The following is a 23,809-nucleotide window of genomic DNA, read 5'->3' on the forward strand; positions in this document are numbered from 1 at the left end:
AAGCACAGATTATATCTGTATCGCAGTCAGATGGCCCTGGCAGCAGCAAGTTGGGTTTTGTTTCCCAACCCATAGGGACACACACAGGTAACGGGTTACTGAGCTACCGGTGTGAACCATCACAGGTGGGGCCCTGGCACTGCACTGCACTGCGGCTCCTTCCCTGATGGTCCCAAAGGAAACTCCCTGCAATGCCAGCGAGCTGCAATTCCACATAAGGGCATCATGAACTGCCTCAGGGCAGTGAGCCTTGCCACACCACCTCATGCGTTCTTCCATGCCACAGATCACAGCAGGCACAGGTGATACAGTGCATCTATAGCCCCAACCCTCTACTGCTCTATTCCCAGTATTGGTGCAGATCTTCTGAGATATTTTTTCCTGGAAGTCAGCTCCTGCAAGTTGCCCATGGGCTACTTGCTCCGAATTCTCCCTACTGGCAGAGGCTGTGGGTTCACACACTTGGCTGCACACACAGCATGCGAGAGAGCACACACGCATGCCCACAAGCAAGCTCTAGAAAAGGTATTGTTTGATGCAGCAGCCACTTGCCAACACAGGCTCATACTAACACTGATAGATAATGATATTCGCAGCCATTTTCTGGCCATGCTGCCTCCGCTCCCACTGGCAGATGGCAGCAGCAGTTTCCTGCAGAGATGAAGAGATGCTGATGGGCACTTCACCCCTCACCTCAGGGCTATCCTCCTGCATGTTCTCCCCCTGGAACTTTCAGGAGCCAGGACTCTCAGCCATGCACATTTCCCTTAGAAAAAGCTATTTCATCCCTTAAAGCATGATTTTATATCGCTTATTATTTTCCACTTTGCAATTATCCAAGTGGAGTCTCAGCTACGAGTGACCTACTTTGCCAGAGCTATTACCTCACCCTCAGAATGAACCTGCACTTTTCTGCAATTCCTGCTCAGTACAAGTCTCTCACCACACCTGACTGCAGAATTACCACAAGCCTCCTACCATGGGCAATACACACGACAGGACCACACAGGCAGACCTGGAAATCCTACCGAGTGCCTGACTTGGGTCTGGCTTCAAACTCGAAAGCACATCTCTGGAGCTAGAGGGCTTTCAGAGTAAGAGCTGGCTCTTGAAGCACTGCTCTCCAAAAAGATAGTCCTTGGTCAAGCCACTTCATCCTATACAGCCTGTGCTGGCTCAGGAATTTGCTAAGCACAAGTGTGCTTCAGTATTCCAAGAGTCTTCCTGAATACCAAAGGGAGCTAAGCAAAGGGTGACACAGGTGATCTGTGCCAGACATTAGGGTCACTGCATGAGTTAGGGATACAAGAGATGGCTATAGCCTTACGCTGGCTGTGTGTTCCCAGAGGGATGCAAAGCCCATAGCCAAGGGATAAGGAGCTCCTGGCAACTCACCACATGCTGGATCAGCTCCTGGTCGAGGTGGTTAGAAGCCTGCAAGTCCTCCATGCATTCACTGCTCTCAGATACTTTGGAAGGCTGAAAGGAGATACGTACATGTGTTAGCCCTGCAGCTTCGTTTAGGCATTTCCAACTAAAAAGACAACAAATGATAACTGGAAGACAGATCTGGTCTCTGTATACCGTGAAGAAGAAAAACAGCAAGTGTCTGAGGTGAACGAACATGTTAGGAGACACTAAGGGTGTAACCCACAAGACAATCACAGAATGCCACAGAGAAAGGGCTGGGAAAGGAGGATGCACACAGGAGATGGGACTGGGGAAGGCAAAGAAGTGCTCTTCAAATACCCCTGACAAGGGCACTAGCTTACTGCCTCATTCCTTCTGCAAGGATCATCACAGCTCTGAGAAGCTGTTGGGCCACCAAGTAAATCATGAAGCCACACAGAACAGAGCTTTTTCCACCACTTCAAAAATCCAGCACCTTGCTGTCCCTACTTGCATTCCTACGTTCCGAGTCACAATGAAACAATACAGAACTGTTTAACATTAACACCCATGCAGTCCAGCTGACTTCAGCAAACCAAACATGTAAAGAGAGCATTTATAAAAGCAAAGATTTCCGTTTTAAGCTCTTCAGGAAAGCACACGTTTTCCAGAATCAGTCATATGGTTTATCATTTCTTAAACATTACACACCAGAGAAATCACCAAAATTATCAGGAAGAAAATAGACTGAAGAGGCATCATTTTTCAGGTCTCACTTTAACGCTTCTGGAAGACAGGTAACAGAACTGAAAGGTGTGCATCTGACATCGTGGCTGCAGGTCCAGGCTGTTAACCCACCTGCACCTCATGATGCAGAGCAGTTCATCTCCTGCCAGAGCCTGCACAATCGAGTGCCTCGGTGCAGCTCAGTGCTGCCAATTCTCCTCCCAGGCAGCACTACAGAGGTACTGGGCACGAGCTGCAGCTCGGGAGCCAGCCCCTAGGTATGGCCCTTCCCCTGACCTCACGCTTCCCTCTCAGCATCCTCCTGCAGAGCTGTAAACATCACAGCTGGCAGCTCACTTTACACTTTAGCCCCATCTCTACATAAGCTGAGAGAAACAACAGAAGGAGAGAAACAAAGCAGTACAGACAGCTGAGCTTGGTGTGAACTTCATTATAAAACCTGCTTGCTTAGTACAGATGGCAGCACTGAAAGCTGAGACTTATTTCTCCTCTAAGACTTGAAACATGCGTCACAGTCCAGGGCTTTTGCCTGTCAGTTGCTTTGGACAGCACTTCGTGTATGCAGAGAAGAATATTTCCTAGCTCAGTACTGAAGAAACCAATCTGGGAATTCAGAGCACTTATTGCCACCCCCACCTCCCCATAGGAACACACTGCTGATTAGGAAAGCACTTATGCTGACTAAACAGAAAATGAGCAAGTGCTCCAAATGCTTTCCTGAATCAGGGCCTTGCAAAGCAATGGGAACAGCCACAGCAGATTCCACACCAAACCCAAGCAGGCAGGTCGCTTACTTTGCCAGCATCCAGCCTGCTGTCAGCTTTCACATCAGCTGCTTCCTCCCTCGTTTCATTTACTATATTTTCATCAACAGACACGGTGTCAACGGTGACAGCCAGGCTTGCCAGCTGATCTGCTTCAGCAGCTTCAGCATCTGGACATGCAGCTCGAGGTTGCCCAGGACTGCTGGGCACGTCTGTCCCTGCTGCTCTCCCTTCCTCCAGAGACTGTGGCAGCTCATCAGCTGCAGAGACGTCACCTTGCACCTCAGCAGCTTTCTCACCCAGTCCTTCATTCCCAGCGAGTTTCTCATCAGATTCCTCTTTGTTCTGGTCAGACAGCCTACAGTGAGCATCTCCAGAAAGAGCTTTAACTGGAGTTGGAGGGCACGTGTCACCAGAATCCAAGGAAGACTCTTCTTCAGCATGTCTTGATTTTAAAGACTCCTTCTAGGCAGCAAGTCAAACACAGTTACAGCTATAACATTCTTTACTCTCTCTCTGGGAGGATACTGGGTGAAAACATCACCAGCATCAACCAGAAACACCAACAACACCAGAAAACAACGCTGGGCTCTTCTACAGCAAGCAAAAAAAGTAAAAAAATAAAAAAAATCACAAAGCTTTGGGTGACTTCAGCAAGACCAGCTTGGTTTTATTTTCATACAGGCTCTTTCAAACGAAAAGAACACTAAGATGAACTCATTCATTTCCTGAGGCTGAGATTACCCCACTGCTTTTGTAATCACGAGTAGCTAAGAGTGAGCAGTGGCTGCTGTAGGGACCATCAGACCCCAGGAGCTCTGCAGAAGGCTTTTATATTGAGTCTGTCTCACAAGTGGAAGTTTGCAAGAAATTTAGCACAAAATAACTAGAGAAGGGCAGGCAGGATGCAGCCTCCATGCTTCCCAGTGGGACGAGCCGAGTGCAGGCACTGATTTAAGCAGCCACTCTAGTCCCAGTTTGGTTCAGAACTCAACTAAGATATTAGACAAAGAAATGTGTTTCTCCCAGTGGCCTTGGGAAAAACAATCCCAAGCAAGAACTCAGTCACCCAAAGATTCAGCTGCATCTCCCAGAGGTGGGGAGGCCCACAAAACTCACAACAAATAGCGTGACAGCCAGGAGGAAGCAGGAAAAGGTTCCCTCGCCGGTACGCAAACAAAACTGCTTGCACTTCCTACTTTCTCGCTGTTTATTAATGCTGTGGTATCTTGTCAAACATTAGCTGCATCCTGAGTACAGCGTGTACCATACAGACTGCATATTTTAACGATGTATTTTTATCAAAGTGCAACTGGAATGCTGTCAGTTCTGAACACGGAGCTGCGGCAAACTGGAAGGCTGTCTTGGGCACATCATTTGTCTGAGAGACCTTCTCAGGGCTGAGAGAGTCATCAATCAGAGCAGAGGGGAGGACAGAGAAATCAAATCACTGGGTACTTTCCAAAAAAACTACAGTTCAGAGCCTCACCTGCAATCTGCCAAGTAATAAATGAAAGCTTATGGCCTGTTTCCAGTTCAGTGCCTGGTTAGCAGAGGTTCACAAACACCACTGAATCACTAGCCAGCCACAGGAGGCTCTTCAAAGGCCTGGCTAACATCTCTGTGCCAGAACCCAGAAAAATGTACGTGGTGGTGCCATTCCTTTAGTGATCTTCCAGGGGACCCATCTTCATGATGCTTCCTTTTATCTGGGGATAAGAGCACCTGGGACGAGTCTCTAGATGTGCTTCTGTTTGGCCAGATTTGGTTTGCAGTTTTCATGAGAGCCTTTCCCCAGGACATCTGATAACGTCCAAGAAAAGATGTGCCAGATGAGACCAACCAGGATTCTTAGGCTTGTAAACCATAAACAGATCTTTCCCTTTGGGGAGCACATACAACAACATACAGATGTATCCATTGATACACTGCACACACAAAGACCTCTCTCCAGTAAAATTTACCTCAGCTACTGGAACATCCCAGAATAATTTCTTTACCTGGTAGAATCCTATTTTAAGGACAGATACAGAAGATTTTTGTTAACGCTACACCTTAATGATGACAAGTGTAGCTCTCCAGAATAGGGAACTGTGACACTCACACAGGTGGAAGAGAAGGAAGGTTTTCCTTGCGTAAAAAAGAGACCATGAATTTGCTACAGATTTTGGGGCTAAGAAGAGCCATCCAGATTATAATTGGCTTTATCTGATCTTCTCACAAGCTGTAACACATTTCACCTGCAGCTGTGTGACACTAACATGGAATTTCTGCCTATCAAACACATTATCTCCAGACTTCCTACTGATCAGCATAACTGGAGGAAAATAAACAGGAAAAAAAACAACCCAGCAACCCACACTGATACCAGTGGGATCATGTTTTTGGAAAAGCATCCAATCCAGGGATGAAAAATCAGTGCAGACAGCAGCCAACAAAACCGCATCTTATTCATCTCCCAAAACAGGATGACTATGCCACTTTAGATTTTAACAGCTTGAACATGAGAGATTACAACAAAACCCTTCACAACCCTATCTTTAAAAGAGAGGGAAGAAAACAAGCCACCTCATACTGCATAGAGAATTCCTCTGCAGGCTGAACATGCTCCCCTTTTGCTTCCTGATTTCAGGTTGGTCCCAGGCAGAGAAGAACAGTGGGGTAGGTCTGGCAGCATCTGGAAAGCATTTGCTCTTAAGTTTACACCTCTTTCCGTACACATAATACTTCAAGCAGCAAAAGAAACAAGCTAAGCAACAATCAGATCCACACCACAACACTGGAAGCAGCAAGCAAAGCTCTGCGACATCATGCAAGCAGGGCTGCAATGTCAGAGCCACTCATCACCTCTCTCAGACTGCCAGCTTCCTCCATGGGACTCCTCTGGTCCTGGAGATGAGTTTCAGTGATATCAGCCAGGTGACCGCCATAGTTCTCCTCCTCTGCTTTGCTGTTATCCTAGTGAATGGGGTAACATCTGCTAGCCAATACTCACACAGCACCCTTCTGAGCTGCTGGGGTCCTCTGCCTGTGAGGGCCTGAGTAAGAATGAGCACAGCAGCTCTGCACTGTGCTTCCTCAGGACGTGAAGGAGCAAGGCTGTGACACATCTGTCATCCAGCCATCGAGGCACTGATATTTTATGGATGTCTTAATATCCTTGGAATTAGCAACACTGCTGCCTGTGTATACATCTCTGCAATAACATGTACACTGTATTGCATAATGTTTATTTACAGAGAGAGCTCCCTTTCACACATCTCCATCTGCTAAGAGAGCTTTGCATGTTAATCCCCCATCAGATAAAGGTCCCCCTTGACTCCAATTGTTTACCCAGAGATTGACCTGTACAGAAGGCAAGGCAATAAAGCTTCCCAAACTGCAAGCACGGCAGCCTGTGGATTACTCCTGCTGTCATGGGACCCTCAATCCAGGCACCCAGAGGTGCCTCCAGGTCTTTTCCTCTTCTCGTCCCTTTCAGGAGGATCCTTGAACCTCAGCACATCACCACACTCTCACATTTCTTTTCTTTAAACATGAATATTCAGCCCTGATCCACAGATTTCATGAAACCAGCTGTTTTCACCCCATCACTTCCTAGATTCACCTCCCACAGAGCTTGATTTATGAATCCTTTCCTTCTCTCCATTTTGGAACAAAGCTGGAGAGATGGGATGCAGGATAAGAGCTCACTCATAGGAACGTTTTTCTACTGCCCTCTCATGGAGTTACGGGTGAATTATATTTTCCATGGGGCACTAATATTTTATCAGGGCTGAGATATCACCAATCTGAGTTACTAGCTATTGAGACACAGCCTGGCTGTTGGGCAGCAATTGCCATTTTATAATAGATTCCTGAAGCCTTGCCATGTCACTGAAATGCCAAGACAACCCTTTGCTCCTGGACACATTAACATTTCAGTGACGAACTGAGCTCTGACAGGCTTCTTGTTTGGAGATGAGAGGGTCAAAGCCTTTTTGTTCTGTTATTTTGGGTGTTTTTTTTTGCATCCACCTTATTACAAACATTTGCAGTTCCTGTCCTGCTCTATGAATGAGTTCTCCAAATGAGTTTACAGCTTAATTTTCTGTACACTGTGAAAAGGATGAGGGAAATAGTAAAAACATTTTAACAGAAATTAATTTGCCTTTCAATTGCTGGAACAGAATTTTCAAAGTGCTAAGAAAGGATTAACGTCAGCACAGACAGACTGAATCACTAGAGCTGCTTGCAACGCACTTCACATTGTCCCTTTGTCATCTTAAGCCTGATCACTGCTAAGAAAGTGCTGGCAAAGAATGCACACCCGCAGGGAAAGCAAAATGTCTGCACAAGGCAACGCGTGTACTGAACTCATTGCTGATGCTGAGAGTCTGAGCAATGTAATTTATCAGCAGTGCAAGATACAAAATGAGTTTTATGTTGCCACACACGGAAAAAGCTGCCGTATCCAGTCCACCATGAAGTTCCTAAGAGATTCTTATGGAAATGAACAACAATGTGAGGATGGTGTCTCCAGACCAAATTCCCCCTCCACTCTCCAAACGACAACGCTGCAATTTCTGCTGAGAATAAGCCTTCCTTCTGCACTGACAGAAAAAAAAACAAGGAGGAAACAAACCATGCCTCTTCCTCATCAACCCTTCCTCCCACAGCATCAGCAATGGCACCACTCAGATCTGAGACTCTCTTCTTTCTGTCATTTCTTGAAAGAAATGACTTCTGCCTTGCCCATCGCACCTATGTTGCTTTAAGTTTCTCTTTATTCACTCATCAGGAATTCAAGCTCCACCTCACGCTCAGGTGCTGTCAGATCAAATGCTATCTATCAGATTGGAAAGCACTCTCCTTCAAGGACAAATCTACCTTCTGATACTCTCTGTAGAGGGGCAGTGATGTGGGTATCTGGCTTCTCATATATGCTGCCCTCCCAGCCCTGCTGTAGGTTGTTATTTCTCATGAATTACAAACAGCTCTTAGGGTACAGCTCCTGGGCTCTCCCTCCTGCAGCCCACACGCAGGCAGTGCAGTGCCATAGCTCCTCTTCTATTTGGGTAGTTCTACGTTACCTGTTTGATCGTGCTTTTCTTACCTCAGATTCAAAGCTGCATCCCAGGGCACTGACATCCATGTGCAGGTTTTTGAAGAGTCCGGTTGTCCTATGGAGACTCTAGATGTATTCAAAAAAGGAAACGGCCAAAATTGAGTTCTGATCTCTGCAATGCCATAGGCTGTGCAGAAGGAACTTGAGGGTCCGTAATTCATGGAAATAAGGGAGCAGAGCCAGAGAAACGTACCACAGCAATAAGCCTACATTCTGGAAATACAGGAGGCAGATGTGGATTTACAGAGAGTACAAAACAGGAGTAGACACTTTCTGGCAACTGAGAGATACACACAGGAAGTGCAGTGCAAATTGAAGCCTGAAGTCAAACTGAATCACCACAGTCTATCAGCCATTACTGGAGTAGCATCACCGTTTTCCACTCCTTGAGGCTTCAAGCACTGTGGTTACTGACATATATGAGGAGCCAATACACGCCAGCTACCTCATTCTCACTTCCTCTTCACTTCTCCCTTCATCTACAGCCATTGTGTTTAAAGAACTCTTCACAAATCAATCCCTTGGTCTCACTAGTGGGCTTACAGATTGTGAAGTTAAAAAGGAAGGGAAATCAGAGGAGAGGCAAAGTATCAGCGGAGGTACGAACCCACCGAAACAGGCAATAGAAAGGAAGTTTTTGAATTCTGAGAACTTGCTCAGGATGCTGCTGCTACCCTTATAGAGCCATATCCAGCTAGGAGATGACATTTCTTGTGAAGTTTCACAAAAAAAGAGGCTCCCATCCCAAAGAAGCACACCTGCAAAAATCTATCTCTGCCTCAGAGCACAGATTCAGTCAAGACTGTGCCAGATGTTTTGCTTGTATCACTTTTATTAAAGGAATGTTATTTATTAGCTTACACTACCTGTAGAGTATATCATGCTTCATTTGGGTAGAAATCAAAGTTCACTTCAAATCAACAGTTTCAAATCAACAGTTGAAAATATTCTGTCTTTCAAGCTGCTAAAGAAATAAAATTTATCACTGAACCCCGTGGAAACAGCAAAAGACAAGAAACATAGTGGAACAGTAGAAGTGTTTCAGTCCTTAAAACAGAGGACAGGTCACAAACACTGTCTTTGTAAGTAACACCAAACCTGTGACCTCTTGCATAGACTGCTTTTCTGGGCATGCTCCCACAGAAAACAATCTTACCTGAGCTTCTTCTCTGTCTGCAACACCAGCATCCACAGAGCTCCCCATGTCGTCTGAGTGCAGTGAGGCACGCAGGACGCCAGCTGGAGAAGCCACAGGGCCACGCAGAGGAGCAAGGTTCCCCAGGGGCACCTGCACAGGTGCTGGCAGGGTGTCTGAAGGCTAGAGGACAGGAGAGAAGAACATGAGTTCACAGCTCACATTTGCTTCAGAAGGCACTCCTCAATGCAAACACTGTTGGCTAGCACTGAACCTACCATCAAGAAATTGTTCTTGTGAGCTAACACCAAACAATTACCAGCAAATGACGTGTGTAGGAAACAGCAGATTGATTTACTCATCCGTTTCAACTCCTGAAGACCCATCTGGATACAGTGATCGAGTTTAGAGCAGCAAGGTGATCCAGAAAACAAATGACCATTACTCCAAGATGGGAACAAGAGCTTACCAACAGTCAGGCTAACTCACGCACCCACATGCACTGAGCACAGCACCCTCTGAGGGAGGCTCTTACCAGCACACCACCCTGTGCACATTGGGCAGCTTCTCTCCTCGCTCTGCTCTGCTCCTCAGCACAGTGTGAAACAAGTGAAGGAGAATCCAGCAGCCAAGAAAGTCTCTTACTTTCCACAAGCTGCAATTAGCATCTCTAGATGCAAATCCAGGCTGCTTCCTTTCCTTACACCACTGTACTTTTTCAGCAGTACTGAAAGTGGAAAGAAGTTCTGCTGCAGCACATCAGTAAGAAGCTCCTGAATATATCTTTACCCTTCAAAGCACATCAAGAGCCCTGGGAACCACCCAACATCCTCACCTCTGAACAATGCAAGCTTGACATCTCAAGTTATTTCCACTGAGAAACGCGACTGTTCAGTTTTACTTTGTGGAATTCACTGCCCAAGAAGTCTCACCTTTGATACACTGCACCAGTTAAATTAGAAGCAAGTGTACTCTAGGGTTTTCTCTACAGCATGCCAGTACAGCCAAGTGCTGTTGCTTCAGCAGAGCACATGCTTATTCATAAATCACAGTCCTGGTACTCAGTGTTTATACAAAATTACAGACTGAAAACAGAGTTAATTCACTTGCACACTGAGGGACAGGGAGAAGGAGATGAATGCATACTGATCCTTCTTCCACCAACTCAGTGCCACATCAATGCTAACAGTACAAATAATGTATTCTGGGCTTACCTAATTATTTTCTGCAGATGGCCATTAACTATGCATGTGGAGCACTAGACACTAGTTGTCCTTCAGCAAAGATAAACTCACTTCCAGTGGGCTAATTAAAACTTCTTGGATAATCTGCAGTTCATCTGATATTTATAGGTATAGTTATTATCAGCTGAGCACTACCACACGCTGTTAATTAGAAATCTGAGCTAGCAATTTGGTGGAGGCACAGCTGGGTACCTGCAGTACTACAGCAAAGCAACTCATTGCCACTGCACACAGTGAGTTTTTAGTTCCGGGGCAAGTTTTGCTTCATTTTCAGAACAAGAGATTTGCTCAGTTCTTATTAAATTGAGGCAATTACTTAAGGACAAGGACAACCTGAAATATTCCTCCCAGGGAAAGGGGGGCTCTATGAGTTGAAAGCTGCAGGACATATTCCATAGCACTGATAGACAGTGACAGAGAGCAGCACCTACCCTTTCTACTTCCCACTTCTCCACTTTCTCCCACTGCTGCAAGCTGAGTGCCAGGTTCACAGAGCAATGCTTTTCTAGCAGCTTTTTTGGGGTGTTTGGTATTCAAAGAGGAAGAAGAAAATTACATTGACAGAGGGCCCCATCACACCTGTAAACCTTCTTGGTGTCCTAAGACCACTGCCACACTGATCCAAGGACCAGAGTGTGTTAAGTCATACTGCCTGAAAAACAACGATCTGGAACCAATGGAAGCAATGCTAATATTTAAGGAAATATTCATTCAAATGTTTTCCTATTTTTCTCATTAAAAGGGAAGAGAGTCCATTTGTCTACATACTAGACTTGTACGTGGCTTTGCCTTACAGTTTCTATAATGTCTTAACCAACACATTCACCCTGGGCCTTCTTAGCCTCAAAAAAGCTTATTTCACCCTCAATTCAGACTGTGGGTTTTAGAGGGAAAAGACTGACTTCTCCTGTGCTTATTACAAAGGATCTTAGAGCCAAAATTAAGGACTATTTTGTATGGAATGCTGCAATCCTTTGGCATTCCCTGCCAATAACCCCTTTATTTCTTTTAGAAGACACCTCCTTAACGTAAGACTAATGTGAGAGGAAATTTTGTCACACTTCCTTATATAACTTCTAACAGGATGCCTTCTCCCTTTACTCCTGAAGGTTAGCTACAATGTGTGGTTTCAATCTCAATTCTCAAGATGCGTGACAGAAGTGCCATCACAAAGGACAAAGTCCTACCTTATTTTCACCTGTTCCTTCACCAACCTCTATTTTGCTGTAATTCTCAGCAGTTTTTCTGGTCTGGGTCACCCTCACTTCTGTGTGCTGACAGGGACTGTTGCTTCCTTGGCAGTCAGCCATCTGATAGAGACACTCAGGAGGAGCACACGAGTCTTTTGTGCCTCCATCCTCCCACACTCTGGGATCCTGATCTGTCCTTCCGTTTCCTTTCTTCATTTCTTTCTGTCCTTCAGCAGCACCATCAGAATCCTGGACAGTGAGTTGCTCACAGGAATCCACCACAAACCTAACACATTCAGGTTCTAAGCTGGCACTTTCTTCATGTTCCTGCAGCACGTGGAACAATTTCATACTCTTGGAGCTACGTTCCCTCTCTGATTTTTGGGCAGGACTGCGTATCTGAGACATGGGTGATGTCAGGAAGGCACAAGGCAGGATAGGCTCCTCTATGAAAAAGTGCAGGTCCTTTGGGCTTCCAGACTCACGGTGTGGAGAGGAGAACTGATGGCTCACTCCCAGCATCTGGGGTGTATCAACACTACGAGAACTGTCCCAGTCACTGCTGTCACATTCTGATATCGAATCACCTCTTTCTCCATCTTCTCCACAGCCATCTTTGACAGATGGAGAAACACGTTTTGATGTACGATGGTACACATTAATTCCCCCCTTTGCATCTATTCCTTGCAAGCAGGGTTGCACACCCATGATCTCTTGAGGAACTCTGGATGGGTTCTCTGGTACACCACTGACATCGTCTGCTTTTATATCTGCTCCTAGTTCCATTGGCTCCATTTGCTTTGAATCCTGTCTCCCGGGTCTGCTGATGCTCTCATCATTCGTGCAAAGAATGACAGCTTGAGCCAAAGCCTCATCCTGAACTTCTCTCTTACTTCTACTCTGAGATACTCTGCTGTGAAACCTTAGCTGCTCGTGAACACATGAAGCATCAACCAACTCCTGCAAACTCCAGTCACCCATGGGACTGGAATCAAAGAGAGTCATGTCATGGCTCCTTCTTCCTTCTCTAGCTTGCAATAAAATTGGATTTCTCTTCATAGCCCCAAAGGAGTTGAAAAGAACATTTTCTCGTACTTCCAAAGGTACATCTTGGCCCTGCTGGATGTATACATCAAAGCTGCTGAAAGGTGGGCCACTTCCTACAGTTTTCACATCAGTTAAGGTTTGGCGTGGCCTGTTGAATGCTGATACAAGTGTGGGATGCAGTTTGTTTGGCCCCATGCCTGCAAATTGTCTCCATGAATCATTTATGTGTGACGGACTCCCTCTGCCTTCATTTCTAATCTGGCTACCTGGTTCTGGCTCAGGATTCTCCTGCCCAGGGGACAGAACAGCACAGGGTACATGACAAAAGGATGCTGAAAGAAGAATCCCTCACTGCATTTCCTAACTAGATAAATATTAGCACATAACTGAAACATATCACATAACTATATATATGTATATATACATACAAACTTATCTTACTTAAAGTACAGATTTATATCTAATAAATGTGTCACGTATATAAATGTGTGCAAATTTTTAGAGCACTTGAAGTGATCTGTATGTGTATAAAAGAAAGATAATCATATTAAAGGCTTGAGGTTAAAGATGCCTGTGCTTTTAGTGGCAACACAAAACTCTCTTTCCCCACTGATATTTAGCTCTTTACAGGCTAATGGAAGGAAGGCAGGAATGAATTCCATCACTTAGAATTCTAAAGGGCATTTGGCTATGCTTCCAGCTACAAAAAGCACAGTGACCAGCCTACCTGCATCCCGTGTGTGGATATTACAGCAACAAGCACAGATACCCTCTATTGTCTTCTCCAAAAGAAAATCCAGAAAATCCCTCAGCACACGAAGTGTTGTCCAGTTTCCCTCCCTCTCTCCACCAAATGCAAAATAAATAAATGTTCTCTGCCCTAATGAAAGTATGTCATAAAGCAACAAACTCAAGTCCAGAGCTTAACGTGGTTACTTTTTTTTACTTTTCCTTCAGAATGGCCAGTATCCACAGAAGCAGCCACCTTGGCCCAGGTGCTTTTCACCAATAGCATCACAGGGCTGCGAAAGAGCCACTAAAGGTGTGCACCTTTAATGTGCACCTCTGGGTGTGTGATCCCATTTCCCTTGGATTTTCATCAGACTCATAGCCTGACGGGATCCCCAGTCAAGTGATTGCTCTTCCCATCCCAAAGCAGCAACAGTTCAACATTACCCCCTAATCCACAGCCACTCATCCTCAGCCAGCCTTCTTGCTTCTCCCCAGAATCACTGCGTGCAGCAGAGCCTACTTACAGCGTGCTGCTTCGGTGACTGCTTATCCTTCTTGTCTTTCTTATCTTTTTTGTCTTTCTTCTTCTTTTCTTTCTTTTTCAAGCTGCCACGTGCCAGCAACTTCCTCCGTTCCTGAGCGACCAGCGCTCTGTAATAGTCATCACAGGGGTGGTCCCACGTGGACTGGCCGTTGTTGAAGTTGAAATAGTAGATATCACCAGTGACATCCTGGCTGTGTGGCAAAAACAGTGTGAGAACACAACAGCAACTTTAGCTCTGCACAGACATGGTCTCATTCAAGGGCTTTCAAAGGCTCTAAAAATATGCACCATACGATCACCTCACATTCAGTGAACAGCAATACAAGGCCTCCAAGAACCCAGAGGCTTCAGTGTGGTGAAAAATCCCTTCTTGAGAATGGTCACATCTTCATTCAACTTGTGAAACCTTTTTCCCTCTTCCTCAACTGCCCCAAAAAGAACCCAGAAGTACCTGTGTATATTTTTTCCCCTTGCCAGCTGATACCCTGCTCTGACAATCATAAACACAAGCAGAGAAGGCCAGCAGAGACCAGCAATCTTGTAAACCAGCTTCTGAGAGGGTTCTCTCACCAGGGCTTCCACTGGGGCGGTAATGGGGCCACAATTCCTTCCCTGGCCAGCCACATCAGCTCAGGCTCCTCCTTTGGGTCAATGCCGATGTCTCTCGCAAAATCCAGGATTTCTAGGGAAACAAAACAGGAATCTGTAGACATGGTCTACACCAAGCAGTACACAAAGCCAGCTTCCACAGCTAAAGCAATGGACACAATGGAAATCCCACCACTCAAAACCACCCAAACAGGTCTGTGTGTCAGCAAACGTATCAACATGTCTTCCCTGGCTGGTGAAGCAGAGAGCTTGAGACTGCAAGATGGCAAATACCCTTGCAATCAAAAAGCTGTTTTTTCAACTCTACACGACATCTCCTTTTATCCACTCTCCTGAATCATGCTCTCCCCAGTTCCCATTTACTTAACGCTCCTTGAAATAAGCAAGCTTGAATTGCTTATTGCAGCTCCCAGGAGGATGAGCATCTATTACCTTGCTCACTGGGAACATATGTCTCATCATAATCTTCTTCCAGTATGATCTGGTCACCAATGCGTACAACACCTCCTTCCATAGCTCCCTGCACCTGGCAGCAGGAAGAAAACGACACAAAAATCACACGGAGCAACTGCAGCCAGACAGAAACAAAACTTCCCATCACACAGTGCATGGCAGAGCCTCACAGGAAACTCAGCACTGGAACTGTGGAGGAGAACAAGGTGCACTGGGGGTCACCAAGCATGGATGCAGACTGAGAACAAAGCAGTAAGGCAGCCAGAAACTGAAAGCCCTCACCTCAGTGCCAAGGGGGAAGAAGATACACAGTTGGTCACAACACCATCAGCTCACGGCACCCCACAGACAAGGCAGACAAGGCAGGCACAGCTCTGCCCTGCTCACAGCACTCCCCCACTGCAACACTGATCAAAGACCTGAGGCTGATGCTGACAGAGAGGTTTGAGTCCCCCAGGCTTTCCAGCACCTACAGAGAAAACGAGCCCTGGCTTTGGGCACTTTTTAGACAGATAAGGGAAGGCTGAAATAAGAGATGGTAAGAAGAAAGAGTTTTCCCAGACCGCAGAACTGCTTTTTGAGAAATCCCTGGGCTGAATCTGCTCTGCCTAGGGACGAGCCAGCTTCTCTCAGCAACCCAATTGGCCTCTCCCATGTTCCCAGGGGGCATTTTGGAAGCTAAAAGCAGATCTTAATTTACCACGTCCCATCTCTAACCTCTAGAGAATTACTTCAGTATGTAACTTAAACTCCACAGACACAGATTTGAGGCCGTGCTCCTTCAGAGCCCATCACCACGAGCTCAGCAGATCGCAGCACTCACTCGGGCACACGAACGGCCCCAGCCAACAGCTGAGCCTCCAGTGCCCTCCGTTCAACCCACGCTCACAGCCTTATCGCAGAGTGAGGCCCAAAAGCAGCAATTCATCCGGGCAGCTCCAGACACAGCCGTCAGGATCAGCCAACCCGCTCTTATTCCTCCTCTCCGCCCCCCCGCCCACACACGCGGATAATCAACGCGTTCGTGCAGCCGTAGCGGCCCGGAGGCAGAGTCACGCAAAGCTAGCCCGAAAAGGAATCTTTTACGAGCAGACGGAAGCATTCGAGCTGTAGGAGGGCTCAGCAGGCCGAGGCCCGCCCCGCACCCGGCTGTCATTCTCACCCTTCGCTCGGTCCCGACGGGCGCTCATCGGGCCGGGCCCCGCCGCGCCGCCGCTTCCATGGACGCCCACGGGTTGCCCGGGTCCACGCAGCAACCACATCCGGGTCACGACGCCCTCACCGGCCCGCCCCCCGCCGAGCGCTACTGGTCAGCGCTGTCACCGCCCGGCTCTCGATTGGCTGGGGGGCGGTGGCGCGCGCAATGCATGCCGGGGGCTGTAGTTCGGGGAAAAAATGGGGGGCGCCGCCGCGCGTTGCCATGGCGACGCGACCCCGGGGCTCACCTGGGCCCGGCCCGAGAGCGGGGCGCTGCGGGGCGCTGCGGGGCCGGGCCGGGCCGGGCCAGGATCTCAGCGCTTCCGCCGGCGGGCGGGGCGACGGCAGCGCGGCCGGGCGCAGGGGCGGGGAGCGCCGAGCCGCCATGCCCGCCGCCCCGCTCGGCCCCGCGCCGCCTGCCCGCCCCGGCGCGGCCGCCCGGCCGAGGCGCGGGGCGCTGCGGGCCCGCTAGGGGCGATCCGGGCACGGGGCCGCGGCCATGGCTGCCTCCGCCTGGCCCTGCCTGCTGCTGTGCGTCGGGGCCGCGGCCTTGAGCGTCGGTCCGGCCCCGCCGAGCATCCGCCTGCCGCTGCGGGGAGGATCGGCCCCGCCGCCGGGCGCCAGGGCGAGGAGAGCGCCGGAGGAGGCGGACAGGAGGAGCGCCTTCGTGGAGATGATCGATAACTTGCGGGGCAAGTCCGGGCAGGGCTACTATGTGGAGATGACGGTGGGCAGCCCCCCGCAGAAGGTGAGGGAGAGGCGCGGGGCTGCGGGGCCGCACCGCCACGACCCGTCCTGGTGGCTCTGGGGGTCCGCGGGGGTCGGCACGGTGTGTGAGCGCGTGCCATGCATAGCAGCAGCGGGACGGTCAGCCCAGCGGGACCTTGAGGGCCTCCTGAAATGCGTGGAGGTCTGGATTCGTTCGAGCACAGGGCCGGGATCCTGTGCTGCTGCCGCCCACGGTGTAGGTTGGCTCTGCCAAAACTCTGCTGTGCCCACGGTGGTTCTGAAATAGCAGCTGGGCTTTGCTATGTGCACCTCCAGCGTGATCTGCCTCCTTCCTCGGGTGCCTGGTGGGTATTGCACGGGTGGTGCACTGGATGGAGAAGCCAAAGGGGAGAAGAGAAGCACAGCAAGGGGGTTTCTACAACCGCCTTTGCTCACAATCGACAAAATGTTGCTTGTGGGAGTGGTCTGATAGTGACAGGACAAGGGAGAATGGCTTTAAGCTAAAAGAGGGAGATGTGGGTGAGCTGTGAGGAAGCAATCCTTGTGTCAGGGTGGTGAGGCACTGGCACTGCTGCCCAGAGAGCTGTGGGTGCCCCATCCCTGCAGGCACTCCAGGCCAGGTGGGATGGGGCCCTGGGCAGCCTGAGCTGTTGGGGGTCAGCCCTGCCCACGGCCGGGGGTGGCACTGGGTGGGCTTTGAGCTCCCCTCCAACCTGAGCCATTCTATGGCTCTACAGATTGTGTGTCTTGAGGTGGCTTTGTGTCAATTTGTGTGTGTTTAGGATGTATTTTTCTGTTCAGGCAGGGTATGTTTATGGGGAAAGGAAAAAAAAATGGAGATTATTTCTAAAATCTAGCTCTAAATGTGATTTCATCATCCAGCCCTGCTGGAGCTTTTGCTTGGAACATGCCATGTGTCACAGCTGCCAAATAATTTCAGTGAGAACCACCTGTTTCCAGGCACTCGTGGATTTCTGAAGCTGTCACCCTTTTGGGAAGCATCTTCCAGCCTTGGAGTGCTTCCAAGTGTGGATGCAGTGTGTGCATATGCATGCGTATGTGCATGTTTGTGTGCCGGAGCAAAATCCCTCCAGGCATTTTAATGGAATTAAAAGATTCACATGAAAGGCTAAGTTGATGCATACACAGGAAATTGGGGAGCGTGGCGGGTGTTTATCTGGGAGGATGCGTGCATCCTCTTCAGAGGTACACATGCAGCCCAACGTGGTCTCACTGCCAGCCCCTCGCTCTCCTTGGCTTTCACCTTCTTTGTTGTGCTGTGCTTGAATTTTGGCTGTGAGCTGGGCTGCACTGCGCAGTCACTACCAACAATTAATCGCTCTCACACCCCCCCGGCTCTCAGCGCGCCTGTGCCACCAGCGCTGATTCACCCGGACAGCAGGAGGAGGTGGGAGCAGAGCAGCCCGAGCCAGCGCTCTGGGACAGATGGCAGAGGCTCGGTGCCACCGCTGTGTGCTTGTCCCCCCGCGACCCCACAAGCGTGCTGCCAGCCCCGCTCTCGTGTGCAGTGTGGAGGCAGTGCTTCTGCCAAGCGCCCAGAGGGGCTGTCACATCCAGGGAGCTGCAGACAGGCTTCAGAGAGCATCCCTGCCATACATGTCCCAGCCTCACTGCTGCACGTGTCGTGTCTTGCCCTGAGACAAGGGCTGGGCTGCGCCTGGAGGAAGTGGGGCCAATGCACGTGGCATCAAACTCGAGGCAGCAGAGCGTAGCCTGCAGGACAGAAACCCCACCCCTGCCTCCCACTGTCACCGGTGCAAAACGCTGCACATGCCACACAAGGAAGAGCCCAGTAGGCAGTTCTGGGACTGTCTGAACGTCCAAGGGCTTGGTGCAGGTCCTGGGCAGCTGCAGGTTTCCTCATCTTCCTAACATGGTTGTTCTTGACAACGTGGCCTCCAGAGCGAGCCTCCTCCCCGCTGCCTGTGTCCTCTCCCTGCAGAGTCAGCTCAGCAGGTATCTCCCCAGAGAAAGCAGTCCTCACCAGGTACCCTGGAGATCAGCAACAAGGCTGTGTGCAGCAGATGGCTAATGAACGCTCCAGCAGCCACCTTGGGAATGGCAGGGCTGTGGTTGCCCGGGGAAGGCTCTGAGTGCCCCTCTGAGCAAGGCGTGCAGCGGGGTGAGCGTGCTGCTCCACTTCCTACCTGGAGCTGAAAGTCTCCTTGGCAAAAAGCCTGCCTGTGTCACGGTGTGGAGGATGCAGGACAGCCCCCAGGGTCAGCGCAGGAGAGCTGGGCACCGAGGTGGGCCAGGGCAGTGGTTGCCGAGTTTGTGCTGTGTGCAGGGGAGCCGTTGCCTGTAGTTCACTGAAGAAATTCTGCAGGTGGTAGCCAAGCACCAGTGCGATTAGCACAAGCGCATTAGCTTCCTTCCTCCCGAATCCACAGCTTAAGGCCCACAGCCCTCGTGGATCACTTGTATGGGTGAGCAGCCCTATGGCTGCACAGCCCTCTGCAACCAGCGTTGTCCTGCCAGGCCCGGCTCCAGCAGGGCAGAGGGGCCACAAGCAGAGCTTGGCCAGTGGCGGGACAGGGCTGGCCCACTCCTAGCCCGGCTGGTGGGTGCTTGCCAAGCTCTGCCTGCAAGCTGCTAATCCAGGGCAAGGCAGAAATGAATCGGGAGCGGAGCTCAGCACACGGATGGCTGATTAGCGGACGCAGCAATCCACAGCGGCTTGTGTACCATCAGTCCTTCCCACCAGCAAATTAGATTTCCTGGCAAGGGGGACCTGGAGACCTTGCCTTGCTGCTGCTCTCTCCCACACCGGTTGCAGGGGGCTGAGGTCATACCGTGCTGAGCAGGGCAGGAGAGCTCATGCTGTGTTTGCACAGTGCCAGATGATGTTTGCTTTTTGTGCAACAGCCTGATGTTGCTGACTCCTGCTCCACCGTCCCATCCTCTCTTGCACAACTGCCCTGAGCCATCCTTGTGCACAGCATCAGCAGGCCCCTGCAGCTGCTGGGCTACAGCCTCCCTGCCCTACCCCTGGCTGCCCCATTGCTGCTCCCACAGTCCCACAAGCGTGGCTGGCACACAGCCCTAGCCAGCAGGGCAGAACCAGGCTTGCTGCTGAGATGAGGACCCAGAGCTGTGGGTCACAGGAGCACACAGCACTGCAGCCACCATGTAGAAAACACAGGGAAAAAGAAAGCATTGCTTGCCTGCAATGCCACGCAGACTTGGGTGCACAGTACAGCCTGGTTTTACTGCAGTCACAAACCTTCCTTGTCTCTTCCTTCTCCAGCTCAATATCCTGGTGGACACTGGGAGCAGTAATTTTGCTGTGGGAGCTGCACCTCACCCCTTTCTTCGGAGATACTACCAGCGGCAGCTGTGAGTTCTGTGGGGACAGGCGCTGGGGGAAAACAGCACAGCCACTGGTCCTTGTGCCTGTGGCTCACCTCCAGTGATGGTGTGGTCTGTCTTGCACTGGGTCTGGCCACACATGGCCCTAAGTCCTGGGCTGGCACAGGTAATGCTGCTCAGCCTCAGGTAGATCTGGATGGCCCCTTCTTGTGCCTATAGAAGCAGGGGAGCCCTCAGCTGTATATCTGTGCTCAGCCCCATATCTGTGCTGCTGGCTGTTTTGCATAGCATACAACAGCTACAGTTATCCCGTGTGCCCTATTACTGCCTCACCCCAGGCTGCAAGGCACTGTCCTTGTGCTTCCCTGACCCTCTGTGGACTCTCCAACAGCTGCACGGGCAGAGAAATGTAGTGTCCTCACACAGCCATGCTGACCCACAGGCTGGGCAGGGCTGTGCACTTGTAATGCTTGGTTATTATGCATGTGCTCTGTTTGTCACTGTCTTCTCTGCAGTGGTTTTACTCTCTTTGACGCCATTCCAGGTCCAGCACCTACCGTGACCTGCGGAAGGGTGTGTATGTGCCCTACACCCAGGGCAAGTGGGAAGGGGAGCTGGGCACTGACCTTGTCACTATCCCCCACGGCCCCAACGTCACTGTCAGAGCCAACATTGCTGCCATCACGGAGTCAGACAAATTCTTCATCAACGGCTCCAACTGGGAAGGGATCCTGGGGCTGGCCTATGCAGAGATTGCCCGGGTGAGTCCTGATTGTAGCCGGGGGCCCACATCTGCCTGTACTGCATCCAGCTTCTCAGCAATCATAGGCATCGTGTCCCAGCACAACACACCTTTCTCAAGGGGTAGGGGTTACATTTCCTCTCTCCATAGCTCCACACAGTCCCAGTGGGCCCAAATAGGGTGTGCATTTGCACTGCTGACCTTGAGCCCTACCTCAACAGTGTACAGAGCCAAGATTCTCGTGGCACAGAGGGGACACCTGGGTGTCCTCCACTGACATGTCCTTGTCCTGCCTCTGCTTTTCTCCAGCCTGATGACAGCTTGGAGCCCTTTTTTGATTCCCTGGTGAAGCAGACCCAGGTGCCCAACATCTTCTCCCTCCAGCTTTGTGGGGCAGGCTTCTCATCCAATGAGACGGAGACCTTGGCATCAGTGGGAGGCAGCATGGTGAGTGCTCTGGAGAAGGAGCTGGTGTGGCAGCTGGAAGCTGGGGATTCTCCACGTGGTTTGGGTGTTCCCATGGGCAGAGATGGCCATACAAAATGTGCCATGGCTGGAGATACGGTATCAGACACCTTTCTGTTCCCATTGCAGATCATTGGTGGCATCGACCGCTCGCTGTACGTGGGTGACATCTGGTACACACCCATCCGGAAGGAGTGGTACTACGAGGTCATCATTGTCAAGCTGGAGGTCAATGGGCAGGACCTGAACATGGACTGCAAAGAGGTGACAGGGGCCCCAGGGGGAGCTGCCCTGCAAGGGGTTTGCTTTGTTGCTGAAAGCATCTGTCCTTTGGTTACTAAAGGATAAAATCACTGAGTGCAGCGAATGCTGCAGGCCCTGGTGCCTGGGGATTCAGTGCCTGGTTGGTGATGGAGGCTGAGGGCACCAGGCAGCTTGGCCAAGGGTGAAGCTGAGATGAGCGTGAGCTTTGAGTCCATCACGATAGGAAGAAGGGGATGGGCTCAGCCTCAGTAGCTGTGCAGGGGGAGCCAGAGCAGTCAGGTGCTGGCATGGAGGGGAGCAGGGCTGGGATACCCCCTGGGTCATTCTTCCTCTCGCTGTCTGCAGTACAACTATGACAAGAGTATCGTGGACAGCGGCACCACCAACCTCAGGCTGCCGAAGAAGGTGTTTGAGGCTGCAGTAAAATCCATCAAAACAGCTTCTTCGGTCAGTGTGGCCCTTGAAACTCATCCATCCATCCCCCCCTTCTGTGGGCACATCCCCAGTGCCAGTGGAGGGCTGTGGGCAGGGTGACTGCCTGTCACCAGCCTGAGCATCTCTGCTCCCTGCCCACACAGACCCCTCACCTCTCCTTTCCCTCTGGCAGACGGAGAAGTTCCCAGATGGCTTCTGGCTGGGGGAGCAGCTGGTTTGCTGGCAGGTCGGCACCACCCCCTGGCACATCTTCCCCGTTCTGTCCCTCTACCTGATGGGGGAGGCCACCAACCAATCCTTCCGGATCACCATCCTTCCCCAGGTGAGCGTTGGCCGGGCCAGACCCTGCCCAGCACCGAGCAGGAGGCAGTCTGGGGCAGAGCTGACAGCTCTTCTCTCCCTGCAGCAATACCTGCGCCCAGTGGAGGATGTGGCCACCTCTCAGGATGACTGCTACAAGTTCGCCATCTCTCAGTCCTCCACAGGCACTGTCATGGGTGCTGTCATCATGGAAGGTTTCTACGTGGTTTTTGACCGTGCCCGCAAGCGCATTGGCTTTGCTGTCAGTGCCTGCCACGGTAAGGAAGAGAAGCAAGGCAAGAGGGAGAGAAGGCAGGGGGCTACGGGGAAGAGGTGTGGATGTGCAGTGGTATCTCAGTGACCAGACGCTCGCCTTTTACCTGCCCACAGTGCACGACGAGTTTCGGACAGCCGCAGTGGAGGGGCCCTACCTGCACTCCAACATGGAGGACTGCGGCTACAACATCCCACAGACGGATGAGTCCACCTTGATGACCATTGCTTATGTCATGGCAGCCATCTGCGCCCTGTTCATGCTGCCTCTCTGCCTCATGGTGTTCCAGTGGCGCTGCTTCCGCTGCCTGCGACGGGACCACGATGACTTTGCTGATGACATATCTTTGCTGAAGTGACACCGGAGCGTGGGGGCAGCCCCGGGACAGCAGGTGAGGCAGCAGGGCGAGGAGAGGTAGGTCCTTTCGTTGGAGGCTAGAGCATGGAGACTGGACATCAGCGTAGGGTGCTCACACAGTCAGCCCAGGCCCTCCTGGCTGCAGGGACCCAGTGGCCTTTGAGTTAATGGGCCAGGAGCAACCCAGTACCAGGAGCAGAATGCCAGCACTGACACTGAATCCCAGGCTTGAGTCCCTGGGTCACCATCACCCAGAGCAGCATTTGCATAGCAGGAAGGAGAGGCAACACCAGCACTGGGGAGCAGGTGGAGATCAGGTCCCAGCAGCAGGTTAGGATCCCCCTCTGTGCTCCAAAGGCGTTGCCCTGGTTCTGACACCAGCCACCCCTTGCTGACCTACAGCAAAACTTCAGTGTGTACTTGCAGCCTGTCAGGCAGCAGCATGTGCAAGGGCAGCTTGGGGAGCCTCAGGCCTCAGCTGCTTTTGTCTAGGATCCTCAGATGTAGCTTGGCTGCTATTGGGTGACAGCACAGCAACCCTGTTTCACCTGTAGCCTCTGGAAGGACTGGGTGCAAGTGTCTGCTCTGGCACAAAAATGAGCTGAGCTTTCCCTAGCTGTCCTGCCAAGGCTTTCCAAACTGTTGAGCCATCACCCCATTTCTGTCCCCCTCCCTCCCCCAGCGCTGCATCTGCCCTTCTCAGCCTGCACTGTAGGGAAGCTGCTGGCATAGGCTCTCCGTGTAGTGATCTGTGC

General features: G+C 50.7%; 2 protein-coding genes across 2 annotated transcripts in view; one reads left to right on the forward strand and one right to left on the reverse strand.

Annotated features, from left to right (window-relative positions):
* The window catches only part of CEP164 (centrosomal protein 164), a gene marked incomplete at both ends in the record, with an annotated part of 37,416 nt that extends 21,193 nt beyond the window's left edge, over positions 1–16,223 (reverse strand). Inside the window, 11 exon segments of the mRNA XM_079545861.1 lie at positions 1,396–1,479; positions 2,931–3,365; positions 5,748–5,858; positions 7,996–8,073; positions 9,164–9,325; positions 11,574–12,911; positions 13,880–14,090; positions 14,470–14,581; positions 14,941–15,034; positions 15,967–16,023; positions 16,107–16,223. Coding sequence (XP_079401987.1) covers positions 1,396–1,479; positions 2,931–3,365; positions 5,748–5,858; positions 7,996–8,073; positions 9,164–9,325; positions 11,574–12,911; positions 13,880–14,090; positions 14,470–14,581; positions 14,941–15,034; positions 15,967–16,023; positions 16,107–16,223 — 2,799 coding nt within the window.
* A 434-nt stretch (positions 16,224–16,657) lies between these two features.
* Positions 16,658–23,055, forward strand: BACE1 (beta-secretase 1; the record flags this gene model as incomplete). The annotated part of the gene is made up of 9 exons (XM_079545814.1): positions 16,658–16,906; positions 20,156–20,244; positions 20,762–20,978; positions 21,269–21,406; positions 21,554–21,688; positions 22,034–22,135; positions 22,296–22,445; positions 22,530–22,701; positions 22,814–23,055. 9 exons carry the CDS (start codon positions 16,658–16,660, stop codon positions 23,053–23,055), a joined length of 1,494 nt encoding a protein of 497 aa, XP_079401940.1.
* Between the last annotated feature and the right edge of the window lie 754 nt (positions 23,056–23,809).

This window comes from Tetrao urogallus (assembly GCF_951394365.1).
Source record: "Tetrao urogallus genome assembly, chromosome: 22".
NCBI classification, from domain to species: domain Eukaryota; kingdom Metazoa; phylum Chordata; class Aves; order Galliformes; family Phasianidae; genus Tetrao; species Tetrao urogallus.